Below are 23,066 nucleotides of genomic sequence, written 5' to 3'. Positions count from 1 at the left end.
AGGCAAACCATGATGTAGTATGAAATTTTGTAACCACTGAGTAATGTGAAATTTCGTAAGTAAACCATGATGTAAAAATGTTAAAAATGGGCAAACAGGCTAACTTGTATGACTAGTGAAAATAGATGGTCATGAACTTGGATTTTCACTAAGTATGGCAACAGCTGAGACTAGCTTTGATTCAGACCGGCCGAATTCTTCATGTGAGTTCTAACTAAGACTTGGAAAGCTCTCCGAATTCTTCAACTGAGGCTTAAGTTAACTCGGTCTAGCTGAGCTCTCCGTGCTTAGTCTGGCTGAGGCTTTAGTTAACTCAGTCTGGCTGAGCTCTTCATGCTCAGTCTGGCTGAGGCTTTAGTTAACTCAGTCTGGCTGAGCTCTTTGTGCTCAGTCTGGCTAAGGCTTAAGTTAACTTAGTCTGGTTGAGCTCTTTGTGCTCGGTTTGGCTGTGGCTTTAGTTAACTTAGTCTGGCTGAGCTCTTCGTGCTCAGTCTGGCTGAGGCTTAAGTTAATTCAGTCTGGCTGAGGCTTTAGTTAACTCAGTCTGGATGAGCTCTTCGTGCTCAGTTTGGCTGAGGCTTCAGTTAACTCAGTCTGGCTGAGCTCTTCGTGTTCAGTCTGGTTGAGGCTTCAGTTAACTCAGTCTGGTTGAGCTCTTCGTGCTCAGTCTAGCTGAGGCTTTAGTTAACTCAGTCTAGCTAAGCTTTTCGTGGTCAGTCTGACTGAGGCTTTAGTTAACAAGTTGTTATTGAAACACGATGCAAATAATGGAGATATAGAATCATTGTCATTTAAGGCACAGCCTGTTGATCACAAGTTTACACCAATGGAATAGTACAAAAAGGAAAATACAACAATGAAATAGTACAAAAACAAGAGACACCATTTCATTGGAAATAACGCTTCAAGTGCTCGGCATTCCATGGATGGGGGAGGTCTCTACCTTCCATGTCTTGAAGTCGGTAAGTGCCTGGGCGAGGTCTGGCCTCAACACTGTAAGGTCCTTCCCATTTGGCCACTAGCTTGCCTTCGGCGGGATTTTTGGTGGCAAGAGTCGCTTCGCGTAAGACTAGGTCCCCTACTGCGAACTCTTTTGAACGGACTTTCCGGTTATAGTGTGTTCTTATCTTCTGCTGATATGAGGCCTGTCTGACAACAGTGGTCTCTCGGAGCTTTTCAATCAGGTCCAAGTTAACCCGATGCAATTCTTCGGTTAGTTCTAGATCCGGGTGCAAAACCCTCGGGGTCGGGAGGTTAATTTCCACTAGGATGACCGCCTCAGCGCCGTATGTTAAACGAAAGGGGGTCTCCCTAGTAGGGGTTCGGGTAGTAGTTCGATAAGCCCAGAGTACGTTTGGTAGTTCCTCAGCCCACAGTCCCTTAGCGGTTTTCAGCTTAGTTTTGATGATCTTTAAGAGAAAGCGATTGGTGACTTCGACTTGCCCATTGGCTTGGGGATGAACTGGGGAAGAGAAACATGGCTTAATGTGGAGCTCGACACATAATTTCCTGAACTTGGCATTGTCGAATTGTTTGCCATTGTTTGAGACGATGGCTTGAGGGATTCCAAATCGGCATACGATCGACTGCCAAATGAATCTAGTTATGTTCGTTCAGTGATTGTGCTGAGGGGCTCTGCTTCCACCTATTTAGTGGAGTAATCAATGGCAACTACAGCGAACTTGGTTTGGCCCCTACCGGTGGGCAACAGACCAACTAAGTCGATGCCCCACTTGGCGAATAGGTAGGGGCTGCAGAGTGTAATCAGTTCTGTAGGTGGAACATAGGGGATGTTGGCAAAGCGCTGGCATTTATCACACTCAAGCACAAATTCGGTGGCATCTTGGTTGAGAGTAGGCCAGAAGTAGCTGATGCGAAGGATTTTATGGGCCAGCGACCTGGCACCTGAATGATTACCACATACGCCCTCATGGACTTCCTTCATCACATAGGTTGCTTGATCAAGACTGAGACACCTGAGGTATAGGCGTGAAAATCCACGTTTGTACAGTAGGCCACTAATGAGAATGTAGTTAGACAACCGGGATCTAACTTTGGTGGCCTGCTATTTATCGTCTGGCAACTCTCCACTTGTCAAAAATAGAAAGATGTCTGCAGCCCATGGGATAGGTTCATTTTGGAGGAAGTGAACCTCTTACTGGCTTGGCAAAGTAGCCAGATGGGCCAGGTATTCAAGGCGGATGCCATGGCTGAGGTCTAACTGGTCGGCCAAGGCTAATTGGGCCATTTCATCTGCCTTAGAGTTTCTGACCGAGGGATGTGTTTGATATGGAAAGTATTGAAAAAACGAACAAGAATGAGTGTAATATCCCTGTAAGCTTACATTGTGTCCTCCTTTGCGTCGAATTCCCCCTTAATTTGCCCGACGATCAATTGGGAATCACTGAACACTTGGATATGGCTTACACCAATGTCTCTGGCGAGGCTAAGACCTGCTATCAAGGCCTCATATTCGGCTTCATTATTGCTCGCGTCGAACAGGAAACGGAGGGCACACTTGAAATAACCGCCCTCAGGAGCGTTGAGGATGAGACCAGCTCCACTGCCTTATTTGTAGGATGATCCATCGACATTGAGGGTCCAGGAGTGGGGGTCTTCTGCCTCAGTGTCAAATTGCCTTGGCGGAGGGGGCGTGGTTGGAGTGGGATTGGTGAATTCCAATATAAAATTAGCGACAGCCTGTCCTTTGATTGTTGTTCGAGGTCGGTAAGAGATTTCAAATTGGTTGAGCTCGACAAACCATTGCATAAGTCTGTTGGATAGCTCTGGCTGTTGTTTTACCTTCTTCAAAGGTTGATCAGTGAGGACCATTATGGAGTGGGCTTGGAAATAAGGCCGGAGTCGTCTTGACATTATGACCAAGGTAAGGGCCATTTTTTTCCAACAGAGGGTAGTTCTGTTCTGCCCCCCTGAGAGCTTGGCTAATATAATAAACTAGACGCTGTACTGAGCTATCTTCCCTAATAAGGGTCGCACTGATTGCGGTGTTTGATACGGCTAAGTAGAGAAAGAGGATCTCGCCTGAGAGTGCCTGAGAAAGTAGAGGGGGGTTGGCCATGCACTGCTTCAATTGTTGAAAGGCCTCTTCGGATTCCGTGGTCCACTCAAAGGCCTATCGAAGGACTTTGAAAAAGGGAAGGCACTTGTCTGTTGCACGGGAAATAAAACGGTTGAGGGCGGCGACTCTGCCGGTAAGTCGTTGAACCTCTTTGATCGTTCTGGGAGACTGCATTTCTATCAAGGCCTTGATTTTTTCAGGGTTGGCCTCGATACCCCACTGACTGACCATAAAACCCAAGAATTTCCCAGATCCTACCCCAAAGGCGCACTTCTCCGGGTTTAGCTTTATTTGATACTTGCGCAGGGTGTCGAAGGTCTCTCGCAGGTCCGTCAGATGATTAGAGAAGAGTTTGTTTTTAACAATTGACAAGCATGTCATCGACGTAGACTTCCATGTTCCGACCTATCTGGTGGTGAAAGACAGTATTAACCAACCATTGGTAAGTTGCTCTGGCATTTTTTAAGCCAACTGGCATAACACGATAGTGGTAGGTTTCTCTGTCTGTGATGAAGAAGACATGTTCCTGGTCAGCCAGATGCATCACAATTTGATTGTAGCAGGAGAAGGCGTCCATGAAATTGAGCATCTGATGTCCGGCAGTGGCGTCGACAAGCGGATCTATGAGGGGAGGAGATAACTATTTTTGGGGCAAGCTCGATTAAGGTCGTAGTAGTTGACGCAGAGTCACCATTTACCATTGTTTTTACGAACCAGGACCACATGTGACAACCATCTGGGGTAGTCTACATTTCTGACGAACCGTGTCTTCAGTAGTTTGTCTACCTCAGAAGCAATAAGGGCATTGCGTTCTCGGTGAAAGACACGCTACTTTTGGCGAATAGGTCGGAAATGGGGCTCGATGTTGAGACGATGAGTGATGAATGAGGGATCGATACCCAGCATGTCAGCATGGGTCCAGGCAAATACATCATTGTGCTCGGTTAGGAGGGCTGTAAGGTCGGCCTTGGCTTGGGAGGATTGTTGGCTGCCGATCTTGGCTATTTTTGTTGGGTTGGTAAGGTCGATGGGGACTTCAACAAGTTCTTCCACTTGTTCCCCTCTGACTAACTTGTCTTCGTCTCTAACGTCGAGTCCTTCGATGATCATAGCCTCCTTCAGCTTGACTTCTTTGAGTGAAGCGACGTAGCATTCTCTGGCCACCGTCTGCTCTCCCCTCACAGTGCCGACCCCGAGGTCGGTAGGAAATTTCATGGCCAAATGGTATGCAGATATGACAGCTTGGGAAGCGTTAAGGGCTGTTCAGCCGAGGATGATGTTATAAGCAGAGGGACAGTCGATGACAAGGAAAGTGAGTAGCTTGGTGGTCTGCCGTGGATACTCTCCGATGGTGATGAGAAGATCGATGAAGCCTATGGAGGTCACCTGATCCCCCATGAAGCCGACCAGTGGGGTTTGGAGAGGGAACAATCTTTCTTTCCCAACCTTAAGCTGGCAATAGGCGTTCAGGAAGATGATGTCGGAAGAGCTGTCGTTGTCGACAAGCACTCGTCTGACTTTGTAATTGGATAGGAGAGCAGAGATGACGAGGGGGTCGTCATAAGGGTAACAGATGCCTATGTAATCGGCCTCTGTAAAGATGATGGGTTCCATCCACTACTTGGGGTGTTTGAAAGGGCGATTCAATGTAGCGACTTCTTTGTCGGAGCCCTGCCTGATTTTTTGGAGTTCGGCTCGCTGGGCCGAGCGGGATGGTCCTCCGCAAGCTAGCCGGCCAGCAATGACTCTGATCTCTCCAACTGGGGGAGCAGGGTTGCCTTGTGCTCGGGGCTGTGGTGGGGGCCAATCATTGCCTTGGTTAGGTTGTGCGGGTTGTCAATGAGGGGTGTGTCGGCGGTTGCCCCTAGCAGGTTCGGTCCTTGGCTGTTGCTGGGGACGGGCTGCCGTGAACCGACTGAGGCGTCCCTGGCGTATCTAGCTTTCTACCTGGTCTTTAAGGTTAACACATTCCTCAGTGTTGTAGTCGTGGTCCTGATTTAAACGGAAGTATTTGGATTGGTCTCGCCGGTTAAAAAGAGACCGTGAGGGTTGTGGCCATTTCAAGTTGTAATCTCGTTGGATCTAGTTTAAGACTTGTTCTATGGGGGAGTTGAAGGGTGTATACCATTCAAACTAACCAGGCAGTAGAGTAGGTACCGATCGGTTGGCTCGAGCGGTTCGGTTGGTATACTGAGGTGTTTACTGTGTGTATTGGGTGGTTCTGGTTTCAGATTCCTTTCTCTTCTCTTTGAGGGTTGGGTTTTTGGTTGTGGAATCTTGGCGGACGGCCAGAGAATCTTCGGCATTCATGTATTTTTGGGCTTTGGAAATGAGGGTTGCCATGGAAGTTGGAGGGTTTTTGGAGAAGGAGAAAAGGAAATCGGATGATTGTAAACCGGCCATGAAAGCCGTGAGAATGACCTTCTCGTCGTTTTCCGCCACCTGCAAGGCTTCGGTGTTGAAATAGGTGACGAAGCTACGTAGCAACTCCCCCTCTGTCTAACGGATGTTGAGGAGCTGGGTCGCCAGACGCCGCTGGCACTGGGCACCAATGAAGTGGCTAAGAAAGGAGTCACTTAAGTGCTGGAAAGTAGATGCGGAGTTCGTCGGCAACTGACTAAACCACAGTCGGGCCGACCCCTTAACCGTTACGGGGAAGGCCCGACACATGATCTCATCAGGGAATGCATGGAGGACCATCAGGGTCCTGTAAGTCTCCAAGTGGTCGACTGGGTCTGTTGTGCCGTCGAAAGAGTCGATCGAGGGCATTTTGAACTTAGGAGGTAGGGGTTTGTCCCTGATAGAGGCGACAAACGGTGAATTAGCCGTTGTGAAGGGTTTATTCTGCATGTTCTGCATGACTCCTTGAAGCTGGAGTTTCATGGCTCGGAGTTCCACATCCAAGATAGGGACGTTGTCACCACTAGAATGCAATGGCGGTTGAACACTGTTGGGCTCTCCCTCGGGAGCAGGTGCTTGGGCTGATGGATGTAGACCCCGAGGTGGCGGGTTCATGTCTTGGGGAGGGGGTCGCGAGCCCTCCAAGTTGGAGGGGTCGGCTTGTTAGAAGGGATGGCTTGGGGTTCGCTCTTGGTTAGGTGGGATATCTTGTGGTGGTGGAGGAGGCACAGAGAGGTCTCGCTGAAGCAAAACATTGATCAAGACTTGGTTCTGTTCGACTAGGCAGTTGATACTATTGGTGAGTTCTGTGAAATACTGAGGTGAGTTGTTTGGGTTAGGAGGGTTGGCTTAGGGGTCGACAACGTTGTGTTGAGAAGTCATGGATCTAGTTGTGACCATCCACCTTAGTGGGTGGTAAGTAGGGATTATCAGGAATGGGTTTCTGGCAATAATGAGCACAATTGTCACATGGAGTGAAATGATTCCCACAAACGGCGCCAACTGATGATACTATTGGTCCCTGAGGAACGGGTCAGGCTGATTCACGCTTCCCACACCGTTGTCCGATCGTTAGGCCTACTGAGAAACCTGCACAAGAGTCCAATGGGGAACGGAAGTCCCCCAGCGAACCCTCCGACGAGCAAGTCAGAGAAAAGAGACTAATGGAATATAGAGATAAGATGGTGATAAAGAACTTAACCTTCTGCTTGTCTTAGAAACCTGCTTATATCCTTTGCTTATCATTTTCTTGTCCACTCTGACCTGTCATGTTGGCCGAAAGTCTACGTTCTAACTTGCCTTGTTCATGGTGAGGTTGTTCTGTTCTGACGTAAAGGGGTTATCATAATAAATGCCGCAGGGAACCTCATTAATGGCTAATGTGTGGTGCAATAACTCTGCAGGATCTTTGTATTCTTATGTGGCAGGTTCTTCTCTTAACAAGTGTTTAGATGTTATTGGTTCTTGGTGCAACGTTGGGTTCCAAGGATGTTGGGCTTTAGTGTTTGAATCATGCATTGGGCTTTAAGTGGTGGGCCAAAAACCCCTATGCTATGTCAAAACATAATATTAATTTCTACCAGCACCCAAACCAAAAAAAAAAAAAAAAACTAAAACTAAATTAATTTAGTAGTACAAATAAGGCATACAGCATTAGGCAAAGTGACAAGGTGTTGTCTTTTGGACGGGAGAAAAAATCCTTATAAATGAAGTTTATAAAAAGTAAATTTATGACCAGAGTCCGATAATATTATTATTAATTAGATATTTTATGGCTTCATTTGTTTATTTTAGTTGAGTCTAAAAAAATATAAAAAATAAAATAAATTAAACAAGTTAATAAGATAAAATGTCACATTTAAACTATAATTATTTTATTTTTTCCTTTCAAAAGTTTAAAAAAAAAAAAAATTTGTCAAACGAATTTTTTTTATCCCAAATTAAAAAATCTTAAGTCTAAAAAGTCAACTAAATTTTTTTTTTTGCTAACTTTATCAATATAGTTAAATATAAAAATATGATATTTTGTCGATTACATTTCCTTTTGTATTAACTAACAAAATTTGTAGTTGTTAGGAAATGTTGTTGCGTTCGACACTTTTTATTTTTTGTAAGGCAGCGGCTTTAGTCCAGTCCAAGATCGGATTGGATCGTGCTGTTGGGTCTATGGGGGTCCATCACGGGTCCCGTTTTGATAATCTGAACCGTTCAATGTGTAAAAATTGTCGAGTACTATATGCCTGTAAAAAATCACGTTGATCAGATATCGATAGCTATGTGAACAAAATAATTTTTTATCAACCATTAATTTTTTCACTGTCCATTTTTTTTTAATACAAAACTGATTTGATCACATAGCTATTGATATCCGATCAACGTGATTTTTTACAAGCATGTAGTGCTCGACGAGTTCTACGCATTAACGGTTCGGATTATCAAAACGGGCCCAAAAAATAGGCCCCATAGACCGAACTGGATAGGTCTAATCTTGATCTCAACTTTGGACAAGCTGGACCCTTTTTGTAATATAGAAAACGTATATAATTTGTTAGTCATCAAAACCTCCAGAATGCCATGTTCAAACAGATGCCTGGTTGAATTAATACAAGACGAATTAATATATGAATAATAGGATAATACATTTCAATTGCCAGCATTACCTTTTATGAACTCATTTTTTAAAATCTCATGTCAAATATATATAACATTTTTATTGGTAGAGAATGAACAAACCAGAATTAAGGTAAAAGAATAAGTAAATTAAAGTATAATATGTAGACTAAATATAAATGAACAAAAAATATGAATAAATAAGGACAATACAAGAATAGAAACAACTCAAAACAATACATATAAAACAAATTAACACAAAAAACAAATATGAAGGAACTAATATTTAATAACACTTGACTAGAAAATTATTTTTAAAATTGTCATATAATTAATTTGGGGGTAAAGGAACTAATATTCAATAAAATTGCACCCGAAAACTATTTTTAAAATTGTCATATAGTTAATTTGGGATAGGAACCTTTGTGCTTTTGGAGATGTGAAATCTTACAACTTTGAAGAGGATTTCTTAAAATTTTTGGGGGGTGTCATCGCCTCTCTATGCTCCTCCAAAATATATCTTTTGAGTGCCATGTCAATTGGGATAATTATTTAATAATTCCAAAGTATGACATAATATTGTGTTCTTGATTAGTAACATAGTTAAGGTGGGACAATATTGACCTACTTTTATGAAATAGTTAAAAAATAAAGAATAACCTACTTAACATATTTTGTAATTTTTCATTCAACAAAACATTATGTCCATAATATTATGCAATATTTCAGAACTACTTAATAATTTTCTATTATGGAAACAATTTCTCCATAGTCTACTTACCATGTTTCCTCCATAGTCTACTTACCATGCATTTTGCCCACTATGGGCTCACTCTGGATCTATTTTGATAATTCAAACCGTTCATTTTATAAGGTTTGCCAGAGAAAAAGGTGATTCAATTGTGGGTTATTGATATCTGATTAGCTTGATTTTTAAGTATGAATAATCTAGTTGACAGATCTTACAAGATGAATATTTTAATTAATCCCTCAATGAACAAATTGCACTGTGCAGTATACATATTAATTGAGTCCCAAGGGTTCATTTGGCAAGAAGTTTTGGGTTGAGTTGTGGTTATTTTAGTTACAAAAAGTCAAAATAAGTCTTTTTGTCCAATAAGACAAAATGTTAAAAATCATAATCATTTCATTTTTTTTCTCACAAAACTCAAAAAAGCTAATAAGTTCATCCCAAACAAGGTTTTTTAGCCCCAGACTAAAATAGTTAAAAACTCAATCCACATCCCAAACGAAGGCTTAATTGATCCCTAAAGCCTTGTTTGGCAACTACATATTTTAGTCAAAAAGTCACTATAACTTGTTACATTATTCTTTTCATTTTTCTACGTATCTTTTTATAAAAAATTAAAAAATTATTAAAATAATTTATTTCTGAAGGAGACTTAAATATGGGCTACCTTTATTTCTACCATTTTAACTTATGATATGATGGGTTAAGATAAATTGATACATGAATTATGGAGATGGATGGTCAAAAACGCTTTTCTCCTATTTCATCATGAATGAAATTAATAAGGAAAATGTCTCGTAACTCAAATTTTGTGGCTCAAAAGTGGTTCAAATAGTCAAAACGATGTCGTTTTAGTTATTTTTATGTTGTTTTGTACTCAAAACGACGTCATTTTGACCATTTGAGCCACTTTTGAGTCACAAAATTTGAGCTACGTAGCATTGTCGAATTAATAATACAGCCGCCCCTCATGACTGGACACTTTTTACCCGCACGGTGGTTCGGTAACAAAAGAGTGGTTTGGTCTATGTATTCTTAATATTTCTAATATATGTGGAAGTTCTATATATTGATGAGAGTAATTTGTGGAGGTCTCTCACATTGGATTTTTACAAAGTGCAAAGCTTACTCCATGTTTAACTGAGTTTCTTAAAGCTTATTGGTAAGATCTTGTCGTGGATGATTTAAAATTGTCCGCGATGAAATGAAGTGTCAATTGATTCAACATAACATATAATATTGTTCCTCTCTCCAAGTGATTAGTTTTCAAAGTAAAAAATTTGGAGTGTGTATTATATGCGAAAAATTTAAAATTCTTGAGATATTAATTTATAATTATATTTTAATTTTAAATAATGAATAATACTTTCAATCAAACAATTAAAAATAAATTGACATAACAATTTAACGTAGAAAAAATTACAATTTGAGCATCTTCAATTATGATAAAAAAAATCACGGGACAAAATTACAAAATAATCCATTAAAAAAATAAAAAGAAATTATACATGTGTACCCTCAATTATCTAACAAATCTACGTCCGAATTGAGCCGACTCGGATGTGCCTCTTCTCTCCCATCGTCTTTATCTCGGAATAGTCTTGCCTAATGTTATTGAACTCACAACGCTGATGTCGAATCCATGACGATGAGCCACTCCAAAATTCACCAAAACTTCATGTCCAAGTTCCCTGGAATCCACCGAAGAATACTTCTCTCTTTTGTGAATAAAAGAAAACAAACAACCCCCTTGATGATGTTAATATGAAGTTCATAGATCCATTAATTACTCTCAAATTATCAAGAAAACACTCATAAAAAACTCACCAATATAGAAAACCTTGTTAGCATTGTTCTTCCAAAATTTGGACTGCTTAAACTCTAAAAACAACAAATGGCACATTTTATAGTAAACTGAATCGCAAAAACCGTTCGAACGACCACTTCATCATTTGAGTGAACTCACTTGAAATAATAATTGGAGAAAGTAAGAGAAGATAGAGATGAGCGAATAGAGAGAGAGAGAGACACACACAATTGTTTCTATAAGTTGTATATTTCATTTACACAAAGAAGGCACTCTATTTATAGAGGATGCCTTGGATGCCTATGAACAATTAAATAACACTACACTAACATAATGCTATAATGCTACACTAACATAATGCTACACTACACTAACATAATGCTACACTAACATAATGCTACACTACACAAAGATAATGCTACACTAACATAATGCACCACACTAACATAATGATAATGATACACTAACATAATGCACTACACTAACATAATGATAATGATACACTAACATCCCCCCACAAACTCAAGGAGGGAAAGCATCAACCAAGTTGAGTTTGGAAACAAGATCATTGAAGCGGCCAGGAGGATGAGCCTTAGTGAAGATATCAGCGGGTTGATCGACGGAAGCGATAGGGAAAAGACGAATAGTACCACAGGTAACATGCTGGCGAATGAAATGACAATCAATCTCAATATGTTTGGTGCGATCATGAAAAACATCATTGTGAGCAATCTGAATGGCACTCTGATTGTCACAATAGAGAGGGGTAGGATCAGAAGAAGAAACACTCATATCAGCAAGGAGCCAGCGAAGCCAGAGAAGTTCCTGAGTAGTATCAGCAAGAGCTCGGTATTCAGCTTCGGTGCTAGAGCGGGCAGTGAGGGATTGTTTTTTGCTACGCCAAGCAAGAAGAGAGTCCCCTAAGAAGAAGCAGAATCCCGTGGTGGAGCGTCGATCCGTAGGATCCCCAGCCCAATCAGCATCGGAAAAGGCACGCAGTTCAAGAGAGGAGGAAGCAGAGAAGTGAAGACCATGGAACAGAGTGCCTTTGAGGTAGCGAAGGATGCGGAGTAGAGCAGTATAGTGGGGAGTGCGAGGAGCCGACATGTACTGACTGACAATGTGAACAGCATAGGCAATGTCAGGACGAGTTACTGTGAGATAGACAAGGCTGCCGACGAGTTGGCGATAAAGAGTAGCATCAGAGAGAAGAGTCCCATCGAGAGGAGTGAGACGAATCTGAGGATCGACTGGCGTAGAGGTAGTTTTGCAATCAGTCAGACCAGCACGAGCCAGAAGATCGGATGCATATTTGGCCTGGGACAAATAGGAACCAGTAGAATCATGAGAGACTTCAAGGCCTAAGAAGTAATTAAGAGTACCAAGGTCCTTCATCTCAAACTGGTGGTGGAGAAACTGTTTGAGGTGGAGAATACCAGCTTCATCATTACCAGTGATAATCATATCATCCACATACAGAAGAAGAAGAGTGGTACCATGAGAAGTAGTCCGGATAAAAAGAGCAGAGTCATAGGAGCTAGAGGTGAACCCAAAATCATGAATGGTAGAACTAAACGTAGCAAACCAAGCACGAGGTGCTTGCTTGAGGCCATAGAGAGCACGTTGTAGTTTGCAAACCTGATGAGGGGGAAAAGTGGACCCAGGTGGAGGTTGCATGTAGACCTCCTCAATAAGATGACCATTGAGGAAAGCATTTTTGACATCCATCTGAAAGAGCCCCCAGTGGCGAGCAGCAGCAACAGCAAGTAAACTGCGAACAGAGGTTAGCCGGGCAACATGAGAGAATGTCTCCTCATAATCAATACCATATTCCTGGTTGAAACCCTTGGCAACAAGACGAGCTTTGTAGCGTTCAATAGAGCCATCAGAATGTGTTTTGATTTTGTAAACCCATTTGCAGCCAATGGCAGTCTTGCCAGGAGGAAGATCAACAAGATCCCAAGTATGAGCTTTGTCCAAGGCCTATAGTTCATCGGTCATAGCTTGCTGCCAAAGAGGATTAGTACAAGCCTCACGATAGGAGGTAGGTTCATAAGTAGAGAAGGCAGCAGATCCAACAATATAATCACGAAGATGGATAGGAGGTTGAGTTACCCGGCGTGGTCGACCCGTAGGAGGATCGGTGGGAGGAAGAACCGGTGGAGAAGGAGGTGTGGCAATAAGAGGTAGACCTTCAGGGAGAACAGGCTGGACAGGATCAGGAGTGAGCATGGGCGTCTCGATGGAGGAGGAACCTGTATCAAAATCAGCAGAGAAAAGATCTACAGAAGGATTAGTAAACAGTACAGTAGTGGAGAGTGCGGGTAAGTGAAAAAAGGATAGCGAGGAAAACATTTGGTGCTCCCAGAAAACGACATGGCGGGAGATACGAAGACGTTTAGAGAGAGGATCCCAACAGCGAAAGCCTTTATGTTCAATTCCATACCCAAGAAAGCAACAAAGACGAGAACGAGGTTCAAGCTTGGTGTGTTCATGGGATTGAAGTAGAACAAAGCAGGCAGAGCCAAAAACCCGGAGATTGGCGTAAGGAGGGGGAGTGCCATGTAGACGTTCAAAGGGAGTTTGATTATGGATGACAGGAGAAGGAGCACAGTTGATAGTGTAAACAGCAGTGAGGGCAGCTTCCCCCCAAAAGTTTTCAGGGCAGGAAGAAGAGAGAAGAAGGGCGCGAGTAGTGTCAAGAATATGCCTATGTTTCCGTTCAGCACGGCCATTTTGCTGGGACGTGCCAGCACAAGAACGATGAGGCAGTGTACCATGATGCTGAAGAAAGGAAAGGAAATCAGAATCCCGATATTCCATAGCATTGTCAGAGCAAAAAATTTTGATGGTTTTGGAGAATTGGGTGTGGACCATTTGGGCAAATCTATAATAAATGTGTTTAAGTTCAGACCTAGTTTTCATGAGAAAAAGCCAAGTAAACCGGGAAAAATCATCAATAAAGACAACAAAATAGCGGGATCCCCCCATAGTAGTAGTAGGGGAGGGCCCCCAAATATCGAAATGGATAAGATCAAAAGGTGCAAGGGAAACTGAAGTACTTTTATTAAATGATAAAGCAGGTTGTTTGGCAAGTTGACAGGGGATACAATCGAAATTATCGAGAATTACATGACCCAACTGTCCACTAGAAACCAAAGACCGTAAGCGATTAACAGAAATATGCCCTAAACGACAATGCCAAAGATGAAAGGGAGATAATGAGGAAGTAGATGTAGGAGCAGCAATCGGAGGAGAGACAGGAACATGAAGGTGAATGAGTTCATAGAGACGTCCATGCTTACGGCCGATCCCAATAGTCTGCCCCGTCTGAGGGTCCTGTACCAAACAATCAGTAGCAGAAAATGTGACAGTTAGACCAAGTTCACATAATTGACCAATGGAAATAAGGTTTAAGGTAAGAGCAGGGATATGATAAACTTGAGGGATAGATAAAGAAGAGGTGGAAACAGTACCAACATGACGGACAGACATAAGGGAACCATCAGCAGTATGTATTGAGGGAATATGAGGAGATGAAGAGAAGGAAGAAAAGATAGTAGAACTGGAGGTCATATGATTACAACAGGCAGAGTCAAAATACCAAGAGAGTTACCTGGGATTACAGACAAAGCAGTAGGAGGAGGTGTACCAGATGGGGAGAGAAGTTGTTTGAGCATGGCCTCTACATCCGTTGGAGAAAAGCGAGGGGTAGACGGAGCAGACGACTCAGAGAACCCCGCAGAGGTGACAGCATCAGTGTGGGGAGACTGATTCCCGGAAGCAGCAGCAGCAGTGGGATGAGGCTGATTCCTAGAAGCAGTAGTAGCAGTGTGATGAGACTGATTCCCGGAACGATGAAAGCTTCCCCGGGCAGAGCCACCGCGAGAGGAGTGGCTATTGGACGATGATCGGGATGGATTGCGAAAACAATCCTGTTGCAGATGACCAGGACCAAGTTTGTTGCAGTAGCGGCAGGATCTGACGGGGCAATTGACCAGGAGATGGGTTGAAGGAAGACCCCGATTCTGACAATAGAGGCAAGCAGTGGTCCGTTGGGTAAATGACGGCCGGTACGGAGGAGTGGCCAGAACAGAGTCCACATGATGAGTTTGAAGAGTACCGAGACGCGTCTCCTCTGATAGCAACTCAGAAATTGCTTGTTCAAGAGTGGGCAATGGATGGCGATGAAGTAGAGAGGCACGTACGGGCTCAAAGGAGGAAGTAAGAGCCATAAGAAAATGCACCAACCTTTGCTGGTTGCGATAGATAGTAAATAAAATAGCATCTTCGGGGGTATGCCAAGTTGGTTCTGAAAGAGCAAGCTGATCCCAAACAGAGTACATTTGAGAAAGGAAGTCATTAATGGACTGAGTGGATTCTTGGCGCATGCGGTGAAGTTGGTTCTGAAGTTGATATTGGTGGGCAAGACCAGTAGTCTGGTATCGTTCTTTCAAGAAATCCCAGATGTCTTTTGCAGGAGTAGTTACAGAGTCAAGCTGAAAGCGACCAAACTGAAGACTGATAGATGTAACAGAGGTATTACGAAACCAGGTAATGATTTGGTAATTCTTACTGTCCCATTTCTCAAGTCGGTCTTCAAATGTAGCAGTAGGAACAGTAGTTTCATTAGTGTCACTGTCTTTCACCGGTTTAGTCACATCCCCGGTGACAATTCGCCAGAGCTTCTTCCCTTTTAGGAAGGAGGACATGGCTTGGGCCCACAGAACATAGTTTGAACCATTCAAAATAACGGAAATAGGATGGGAGGCATCATGACGATCCATAATACTAGTTGAATAGGGTTTAAAGTAATATGATAGACCTGTAGGAGCAAAATTAGGTAAAACAGAGTGTACCAGTGAGTCCGGAAGGTCGAAAATAGCCAGGAAAGGTATGCTGGACAGAGATGATGTCAGCAAATATGTCAGCGGCGCACGTTAGCAGAGTGCAGGAAGGAACACGTTAGCAGGAAGCGGCGGTGCACGGTAGCGGCAGGCGCAGACGCGGCGCACGGTAGCGGATTCGGCGCACGCGGGTGCACAGTAGTGAAACGGCGCACGAGAGGCGCACAGTAGCAGGCGCGGGTGTAAAGGTGGGGGAGAAGGAGGGCAAAACTCCCCCACAAAATATCCCCCGGACACAGAAAATATCTGGGGGATATTGCCCCACAGTTGTAAAGTGCACAGTTCGAGGAACACGGCCGGCCTCTTACTTTTGTTGGAGGTGGCCGGCCGGCCACACCCCCTAGCCGGCCGGCTAGGGGTCAAAAGGGTCAATGTGATTTTCTGGCCGGCCAGCTACTGGAGAGGTACCCCTATGTGTGTACAACACAACCATGTGGTTAAAAAACCAAGAAAGTGGGTCTAAGGGGTTCAACAATGGCTCGGAAAGAGGGGGTCAAAAGGGTCAAGTTGACTTACTGGCCGGCCATGAACTTTTAGGGGCGGCGGTGCACGGTAGCGGCAGGCGCAGACGCGGCGCACGGTAGCGGATTCGGCGCACGCGGGTGCACAGTAGTGAAACGGCGCACGAGAGGCGCACAGTAGCAGGCGCGGCGTACGGGAGAGACAACGGATGACGCGTGCGGGCGCGTGTGAGAGTGGTGGCGGAAATGGTGACGCGCAGTGGACACTGGCGGCGCGTGTGGGCGCGTGAAAGGTTTTCTGAGGCTGGGCTTGGTGCCGTTAGAATCGTGAAGAAATTCCGAGTGGTTTGATGTAGTGCCGCTGTGGATGGGACTAAACACCAAAATTGCAAAATGCCAGAAATGTAACACTGTGCTCTGATACCATGAAATAATAATTGGAGAAAGTAAGAGAAGATAGAGATGAGCGAATAGAGAGAGAGAGAGAGAGAGAGACACAATTGTTTCTATAAGTTGTATATTTCATTTACACAAAGAAGGCACTCTATTTATAGAGGATGCCTTGGATGCCTATGAACAATTAAATAACACTACACTAACATAATGCTATAATGCTACACTAACATAATGCTACACTACACTAACATAATGCTACACTAACATAATGCTACACTACACAAAGATAATGCTACACTAACATAATGCACTACACTAACATAATGATAATGATACACTAACATCACTAAAACGCGTGCCCATCGCTCGAGCCAAGACTGTACTGCTTGAGCGCAAAATGAATTCTTTCAAATTCCTATATATAGTCAGCGAAGTAACAAATATGAAAGAATCAAGATCACAAACTTCTCTGCATAGACATAATTCGGGTTAGATTTGCATTTAAACACTCACATCCTTATTGAAATAAAAGAACGAATAAAATTATATTTGAAAGAAGCTTTTTCAAATAGAATTGTCAATTACAAAAACCTAATAATATGGATTAGAGTGAGAGAGTCAGAGTCAAAAAACAGATTCCTTACTTTTTTTTTTTTTTTTTTTTCTCTCATTCAAAATCGTGCACGACACTTTCATCTGACGTTAAGAAGTGAATCATCCAAGACATATTAGAATGACATGCTCCTCGTGATGAAATCAGGTTTGAAACCGAACTTCACTTCAGGATGACAGATGGGACAATTAAGGTGGGATCTACCTTTTAATTCACTCAAGGGATTTGGACGGTCCGGGGAGTAAGGATCCTCTAGAGTATTTTTTTTTCTAAAATTTTTTAGAGTGGTGCATTGTGTGGTTGAGATTTAATGACAAGTCACATCAATTTTTCAACATTAAATCTCAACCACACAATACACCACTTTAGAAAACTTTAGGAAAAAAATACTCTAGAGGATCCTTGGTGGTCCGAGGGACCACCGCGGCTACTCTCTTCGTATTTTATTTTATTTTATTTTATTTTATTTTTTTTCTACGTTAGTATTTTGGATAAATTATATTTACTTTTTCCGAGGTTATATTTTTAATATAATTACATTGACTTTTCTTAATATTTTAATTAACTTAATACCTAAAACTCCTTTTTATTAGTAATTATTTAGTAGTATAATTGAAAAAAATAATGTTATCGTTTCTTTTTTAACTAAAATTAGTCTCGGTCATTTAACCATACAAAAAGCGAATGTAGCATAATTATGTTAAAATTATAAGACTAACTATAGTTTTTCTTTTCCAGCAATGCTAGGTATTATGAAAAGTCTTTCATGAAAATAGTCATGAAAGATTTGTGACCTTTGGATTACACTTACAATAAAGCACCACACACTAATCAAGGTAATCTAAGGTCACAAATTTTTCATGATCATTTTCATGACAAAATTTTCATGATCTCTAACATTTTTCTTTTCAAAATCTCAAAAGAGGCAGGTGTAATTTATATCCTAGTATTTTTGTAATAAATATTATGTACATAGTTACGATGATTTGTGATTTGTGATAGTTTTGCACATTTTGTAATTCAAAAATATTAAATATGTATTGCTATAACAAAAATATATAATATTATCGTGTAATTTCAATTTTGAATCACAAAATTGCAATCCAACATGATTTGTCAATTTTTTTGATGAAATTATGAACTATAAGTACAACCAATGTCCTATCTAAAAAAATACAGTTCCACCAATGAGTCTAACCTAGTTTAACCCTATTTAAATTTCATTGTATCATATTAAATCCTTATTACACCAACAACCACTGTTATATTCAGTTACCAGATTCAGATTCATTTTCCCAGACTGTAAAACCTCTCTCCAACTCTTTCATGGAACTTCTTCTGCTCAGCCTCTTCCTTACTGTGTTCTCTGCACTGTCAGTGTCTTCAACACAAACCGTAGTACAAGGATTCCCAACCTTAACCCCCCAAACCTCCTTATCAGTAGAAAAAGAAACAGACTTCTTAATTTCCCCAAACAGAACATTCTCTTCTGGGTTCTACAAGGTGGGCACAAACGCCTTCTGTTTCTCAATCTGGTTCACCAATTCCCTCAACAAAACCGTTGTCTGGATGGCCAACCGAGACCGGCCCGTTAACGGAAAACAGTCACGGTTAACCCTCCAGAAAAGCGGCAACCTCGTATTAACTGACGCCGGTGGCTCGGTCATGTGGGCCACCAACACGTTCTCGCAAGGACAAGTGGAAGTCCGGCTTCTTGACACCGGGAATTTAGTAGTAGTGACAAACAATGATAATGTGATCTGGCAAAGTTTTGATTATCCTACAGACACCCTGCTCCCGACACAATCGCTTGTCAGGAACACGACGTTGGTGTCTATGAGGGGACGAGGTACGTACTTGTCCGGGTACTATAACCTTAAATTTGATGATAATAATATACTGAACCTTATCTATAACGGTCCTATGGTTTCAAGTATTTATTGGCCTAGCACGGTGCAAGAGACAGTGTTCTATTTTGGCAGAACACCGTACAATAGCTCCAGGGTGGCATTTTTTAATGAAAGAGGAAGTTTTAGATCAAGTGATGATTTGAAGTTTAATGCATCGAATTTTGGGGTTGGGCCTAAAAGACGGTTAACGCTCGATTATGACGGGATTTTGAGGCTGTATAGCTTGGATGGGGCGACCGGGCTTTGGGAGGTGACATGGCAGCCCGGTGGTGTTGATCCTTGCAGGGTTCATGGACTGTGTGGACCATATGGTTTTTGCAGGTACAACCCTTTGCCTACTTGTTCTTGCCCTTATGGTTTTTACAGAATTGACCCTTCTGATTGGTCCAAAGGCTGCTCGCCTCGGTTCAAGCTGACTTGTAATTCTACAACAACAAATCAGCTTGACTTTGTCGTGATCCCAAACACGGGTTACTATGGATATGATTTGGACACCTATGGCCTCGGCTTGAGTTTTGAATCTTGCAGGAATGCCTGCCTGATTGATTGCAAATGCCAAGGTTTCGTGTATTCGCTTGTTGGAAAAGGACAGTGCTTTCCCAAAAGGACTCTCTTGAGTGGATTTCAAATTATTGATCTTTCCAGGGTGGCTCATGTAAAAGTTCCAAGAGATATAGCGATCTCTCAGAAAGGGAAAGTACTAAATACAAGTAGTGATTTGAATTGCTCGGCTGCAGAGGTGATGGTGTCGAGTGGTAGTGGTTCTGGCATTAGTGGTGGTGGAGAAGACACAAAGCGAAATGGGTACATGAAGTTACTAATTTCATTCGTGGGTTCGGTAGCAATCATTGAAATGGTCTGCATCGGCTTAGGTTGGTGGTTTGTGTTTCGAAAACATGTCCATGAGGAACTTGCGAACATGGGTTACATTGTGCTAGCATTGGGCTTCAAACGGTTCACTTACACCGAGCTAAAAAGGGCAACTCTGAACTTCAAACAAAATATAGGAAAGGGGGGTTTTGGGACTGTCTACCGGGGAATTTTGGACAACCAGAGAGTCGTGGCGGTGAAGAGATTGGAAGGCATTTTGCAAGGAGATGCCGAGTTTTGGGCAGAGGTGAGCATCATAGGGAAGCTCAATCACCGAAATTTGGTGAAAATGTGGGGCTTCTGCGCGGAAGGCGAGCACAAGCTATTGGTTTATGAGTACATGGAAAATGGGTCATTGGACAAACTCTTGTTCACAGATTCACCAAGTAGTGCCTTAGACTGGGAACATAGATACAACATTGCTCTTGGGACTGCAAAAGGCTTGTCCTACATACACGAGGAGTGCCTCGAGTGGGTACTCCATTGTGATGTAAAGCCTCAAAACATACTACTAGATGATAACCTCGAACCCAAGGTGACAGATTTTGGCATGTCAAAGCTTTTTAGAGAAAGCCTTGACACGGGTTTTTCTAGGGTGCGCGGGAGTAGAGGGTATTTGGCTCCTGAATGGATGAAGAACGTAACAATTGATGCAAAAGCCGATGTGTACAGCTATGGGATCGTCTTGTTGGAATTGCTGACCGGAAAGAGGGCATCTAGTTTCCATTGGGAAGTAGGCGAAGAGAACGAGTACAATCGGTTGGTACAATTTGTGAGGCAAAAGATTAAGCAAGACGTGCTTCTGGAAGTGATTGATCCAAGATTGAACCATGCTTGCAGTGATGGGAAGCTCGAAACATTGGTGAAAGTTGCGTTGATGTGCGTTGGGGAAGATCGCGATACAAGGCCTGCCATGAGTAAGGTTGTGGAGCTTCTGAGTGGAGATGATGAGAACATAGATGATCAGGAGGGGGATAATTAGATTATAAGAGATTGCTTGATTGTTTGAATTTACAGGTATAATTGTTTTCCCAATTTTATGTATTTTCACAATTATAATGTATGTTAGTTACTTTCTGTTACCATAGCATAGCTTGAGAGTTTAATCTACTCAAAATGCATTGAGGGTTTTTATCAGTTTCTGGTAAATGTTTAGTTACTCATGCTCAAGTTTGGTAAAAATAAACCAAGACTTGCAACAATGGATGGGCATTGGATTTGTGGTATTTTGTCCCCGTCTCGATGTCGAGTTCCACTTTTAGTAGGAGGATATGGTACTAATGAGAAAGAGATAATGAGGAACAAAAATTGATGGGTGATGAAGAAAATAAAAATAAGAGATAGAGAAGTGAAAAACAAGAGACAAATGAATATTTTGATGTTGTAATTTTATTATATTTTAAAAATTAAACATGTAAAAACATACACATAAAAAGTTATTTAATTAATATAATTGGGATTGAGGTGGGAATGGGAAGAACTAGAGATATGGGATTAGGACAAGGAGAGGCCAATCCTATTCCCTCCCTTTTTTTATTGGAACGGAAAAAATTAATGAGGAGCGAAATAAGGGAATGTGAGATTGGGGTAGAGTGAGACAAATTGTCATATTTGATTTATCCCATTAAGTAATATTCTCAAATTTGAATTGTTGAGAAAATTTAAAAATATAAAAAAAAAATTCAAAATTATTAATTCAAACTATTGAGTGAATCAAAATTAAACTGTAACGTGATAATTAACTTATAAATATACTAAAAAGTTATACATAAATAAAATGAAAAAGTTTAAGACAACATAGCGCCTGTAGAGAGCATTTTTCAGATGAAAGTTCGAATAAAAGTGCGAAAAATGTTAGAGATACTAAATTTTCTACCATACGTCTCACATGAGTGTAAGACTCACATCATATAAGTTTTATGTGAGTCTCACATCCATATAAAATATTTAATAAAACTTTTAAGATTTTTAACATTATTCTAAAAGTGCACATAAATGGTGAAACCGAAGCACGTGGTTAGGTTGATATAGATCGTCTAATTTCGTCCCATGCTTATTTGGAGCAAACAATAGCCAATATCATATAGAAAAAGTTAGGGGATGGAAAAATTAATTCAAAAGATGAAAAAAAATAAAATGTATAGTATAAATTTAAAGTAATATCACATTAGTCACATTCAAAATGAATTTAGTTCACATATTTTGTTTTGACTTTTTTTTTGGGGATGGATTTTCTGTTGGGTTTGGTGGACCTATTCTGAAGCTCACTTCAATGATCCGAATAACTCATTTTGTAAGACTTGTCAAGACAAAAAGTTATGTAAAAAATTAAATTGATTAGATATTAATAACTATATGTTCAAGTTACATTATGTTATAAAATTGAATGGTAAATATGATTTTAAAAATAATTTTTTTTTTTTTACAATAAATGTAATTCGATTATTTGGCTACCGATATTTAATCAATATAATTTTTTTGCACAGATACCCTTCTTGTTGAATAAAAAAAAATGAATGAGTCAAACAATTTAAAGTGAGCTTTAAAATGACCCCACTAAACCTAACAACACTCTCTAGTTGGATCACCAATGTCACGACCTAAATCCACCCCTATAGGTTTAGCGTCATAATCAGCCAGTAATCTTTGGATTACGAAAGGCCTCTGAACAGTTTATCACATATTAAGGGACTGCAGAAGCAAATATATAAAACATGCATAGTCCATTAAACTGTGCTAACGTACATAGGACAAAATTTTCAAAAACTTATATATATACATGTGATGTCATAAATATGGTAGTCTTACGTCACCCATTTACACAAATAAAGTCAAAAGGGGACTTAGCTCAATGTACAGATAAACAGAAAATTTGCTCATATACTAAAAGAAAACAAGTCTTATACATTCACAAAATATGACCACATGACTTCCGAAACCTTCTCGGAAGGCATAAAGGTTGGCCGACAAAACAAGCTCTAAGCGATCATCATTAAGCCTGGTCATGCTCCTAATCACTTATATACATAATATAAATAGTGAGTGGAAGCCTAGTGAATAATAACAGAGTAAAAAGTTTTAGTTGAATGATGTCCCATATTAGATTCGGAAATCAAAGTTCATATCAGCAACAGATTCATATTCATATATAGAAATCAAAGTTTATACTTAATCATACGTAGTACATTCATTAGCGCTAACAGAATAGATAATGGTTATGTATAACCAGTTCCATAAAGGAACTTCCGGATCCGGGTAATAG

General features: G+C 41.3%; 1 protein-coding gene across 1 annotated transcript; it reads left to right on the top strand.

Annotated features, from left to right (window-relative positions):
* Positions 1-18,190: 18,190 nt before the first annotated feature.
* LOC114289526 (putative receptor protein kinase ZmPK1) lies at positions 18,191-21,019 on the top strand. Its single transcript, XM_082893374.1, has one exon. It carries the CDS (start codon positions 18,351-18,353, stop codon positions 20,784-20,786), a length of 2,436 nt encoding a protein of 811 aa, XP_082749500.1. The 5' UTR covers positions 18,191-18,350; the 3' UTR covers positions 20,787-21,019.
* The last annotated feature ends 2,047 nt before the right edge of the window (positions 21,020-23,066 follow it).

The sequence above is a fragment of the Camellia sinensis genome, chromosome 10, assembly GCF_055761805.1.
Source record: "Camellia sinensis isolate YWXY chromosome 10, ASM5576180v1, whole genome shotgun sequence".
Classification (NCBI taxonomy): Eukaryota; Viridiplantae; Streptophyta; class Magnoliopsida; order Ericales; family Theaceae; genus Camellia; species Camellia sinensis.
The sequence above is the reverse complement of the archived record's forward strand: the minus strand, read 5'-3'. Positions and strand labels throughout refer to the sequence as shown.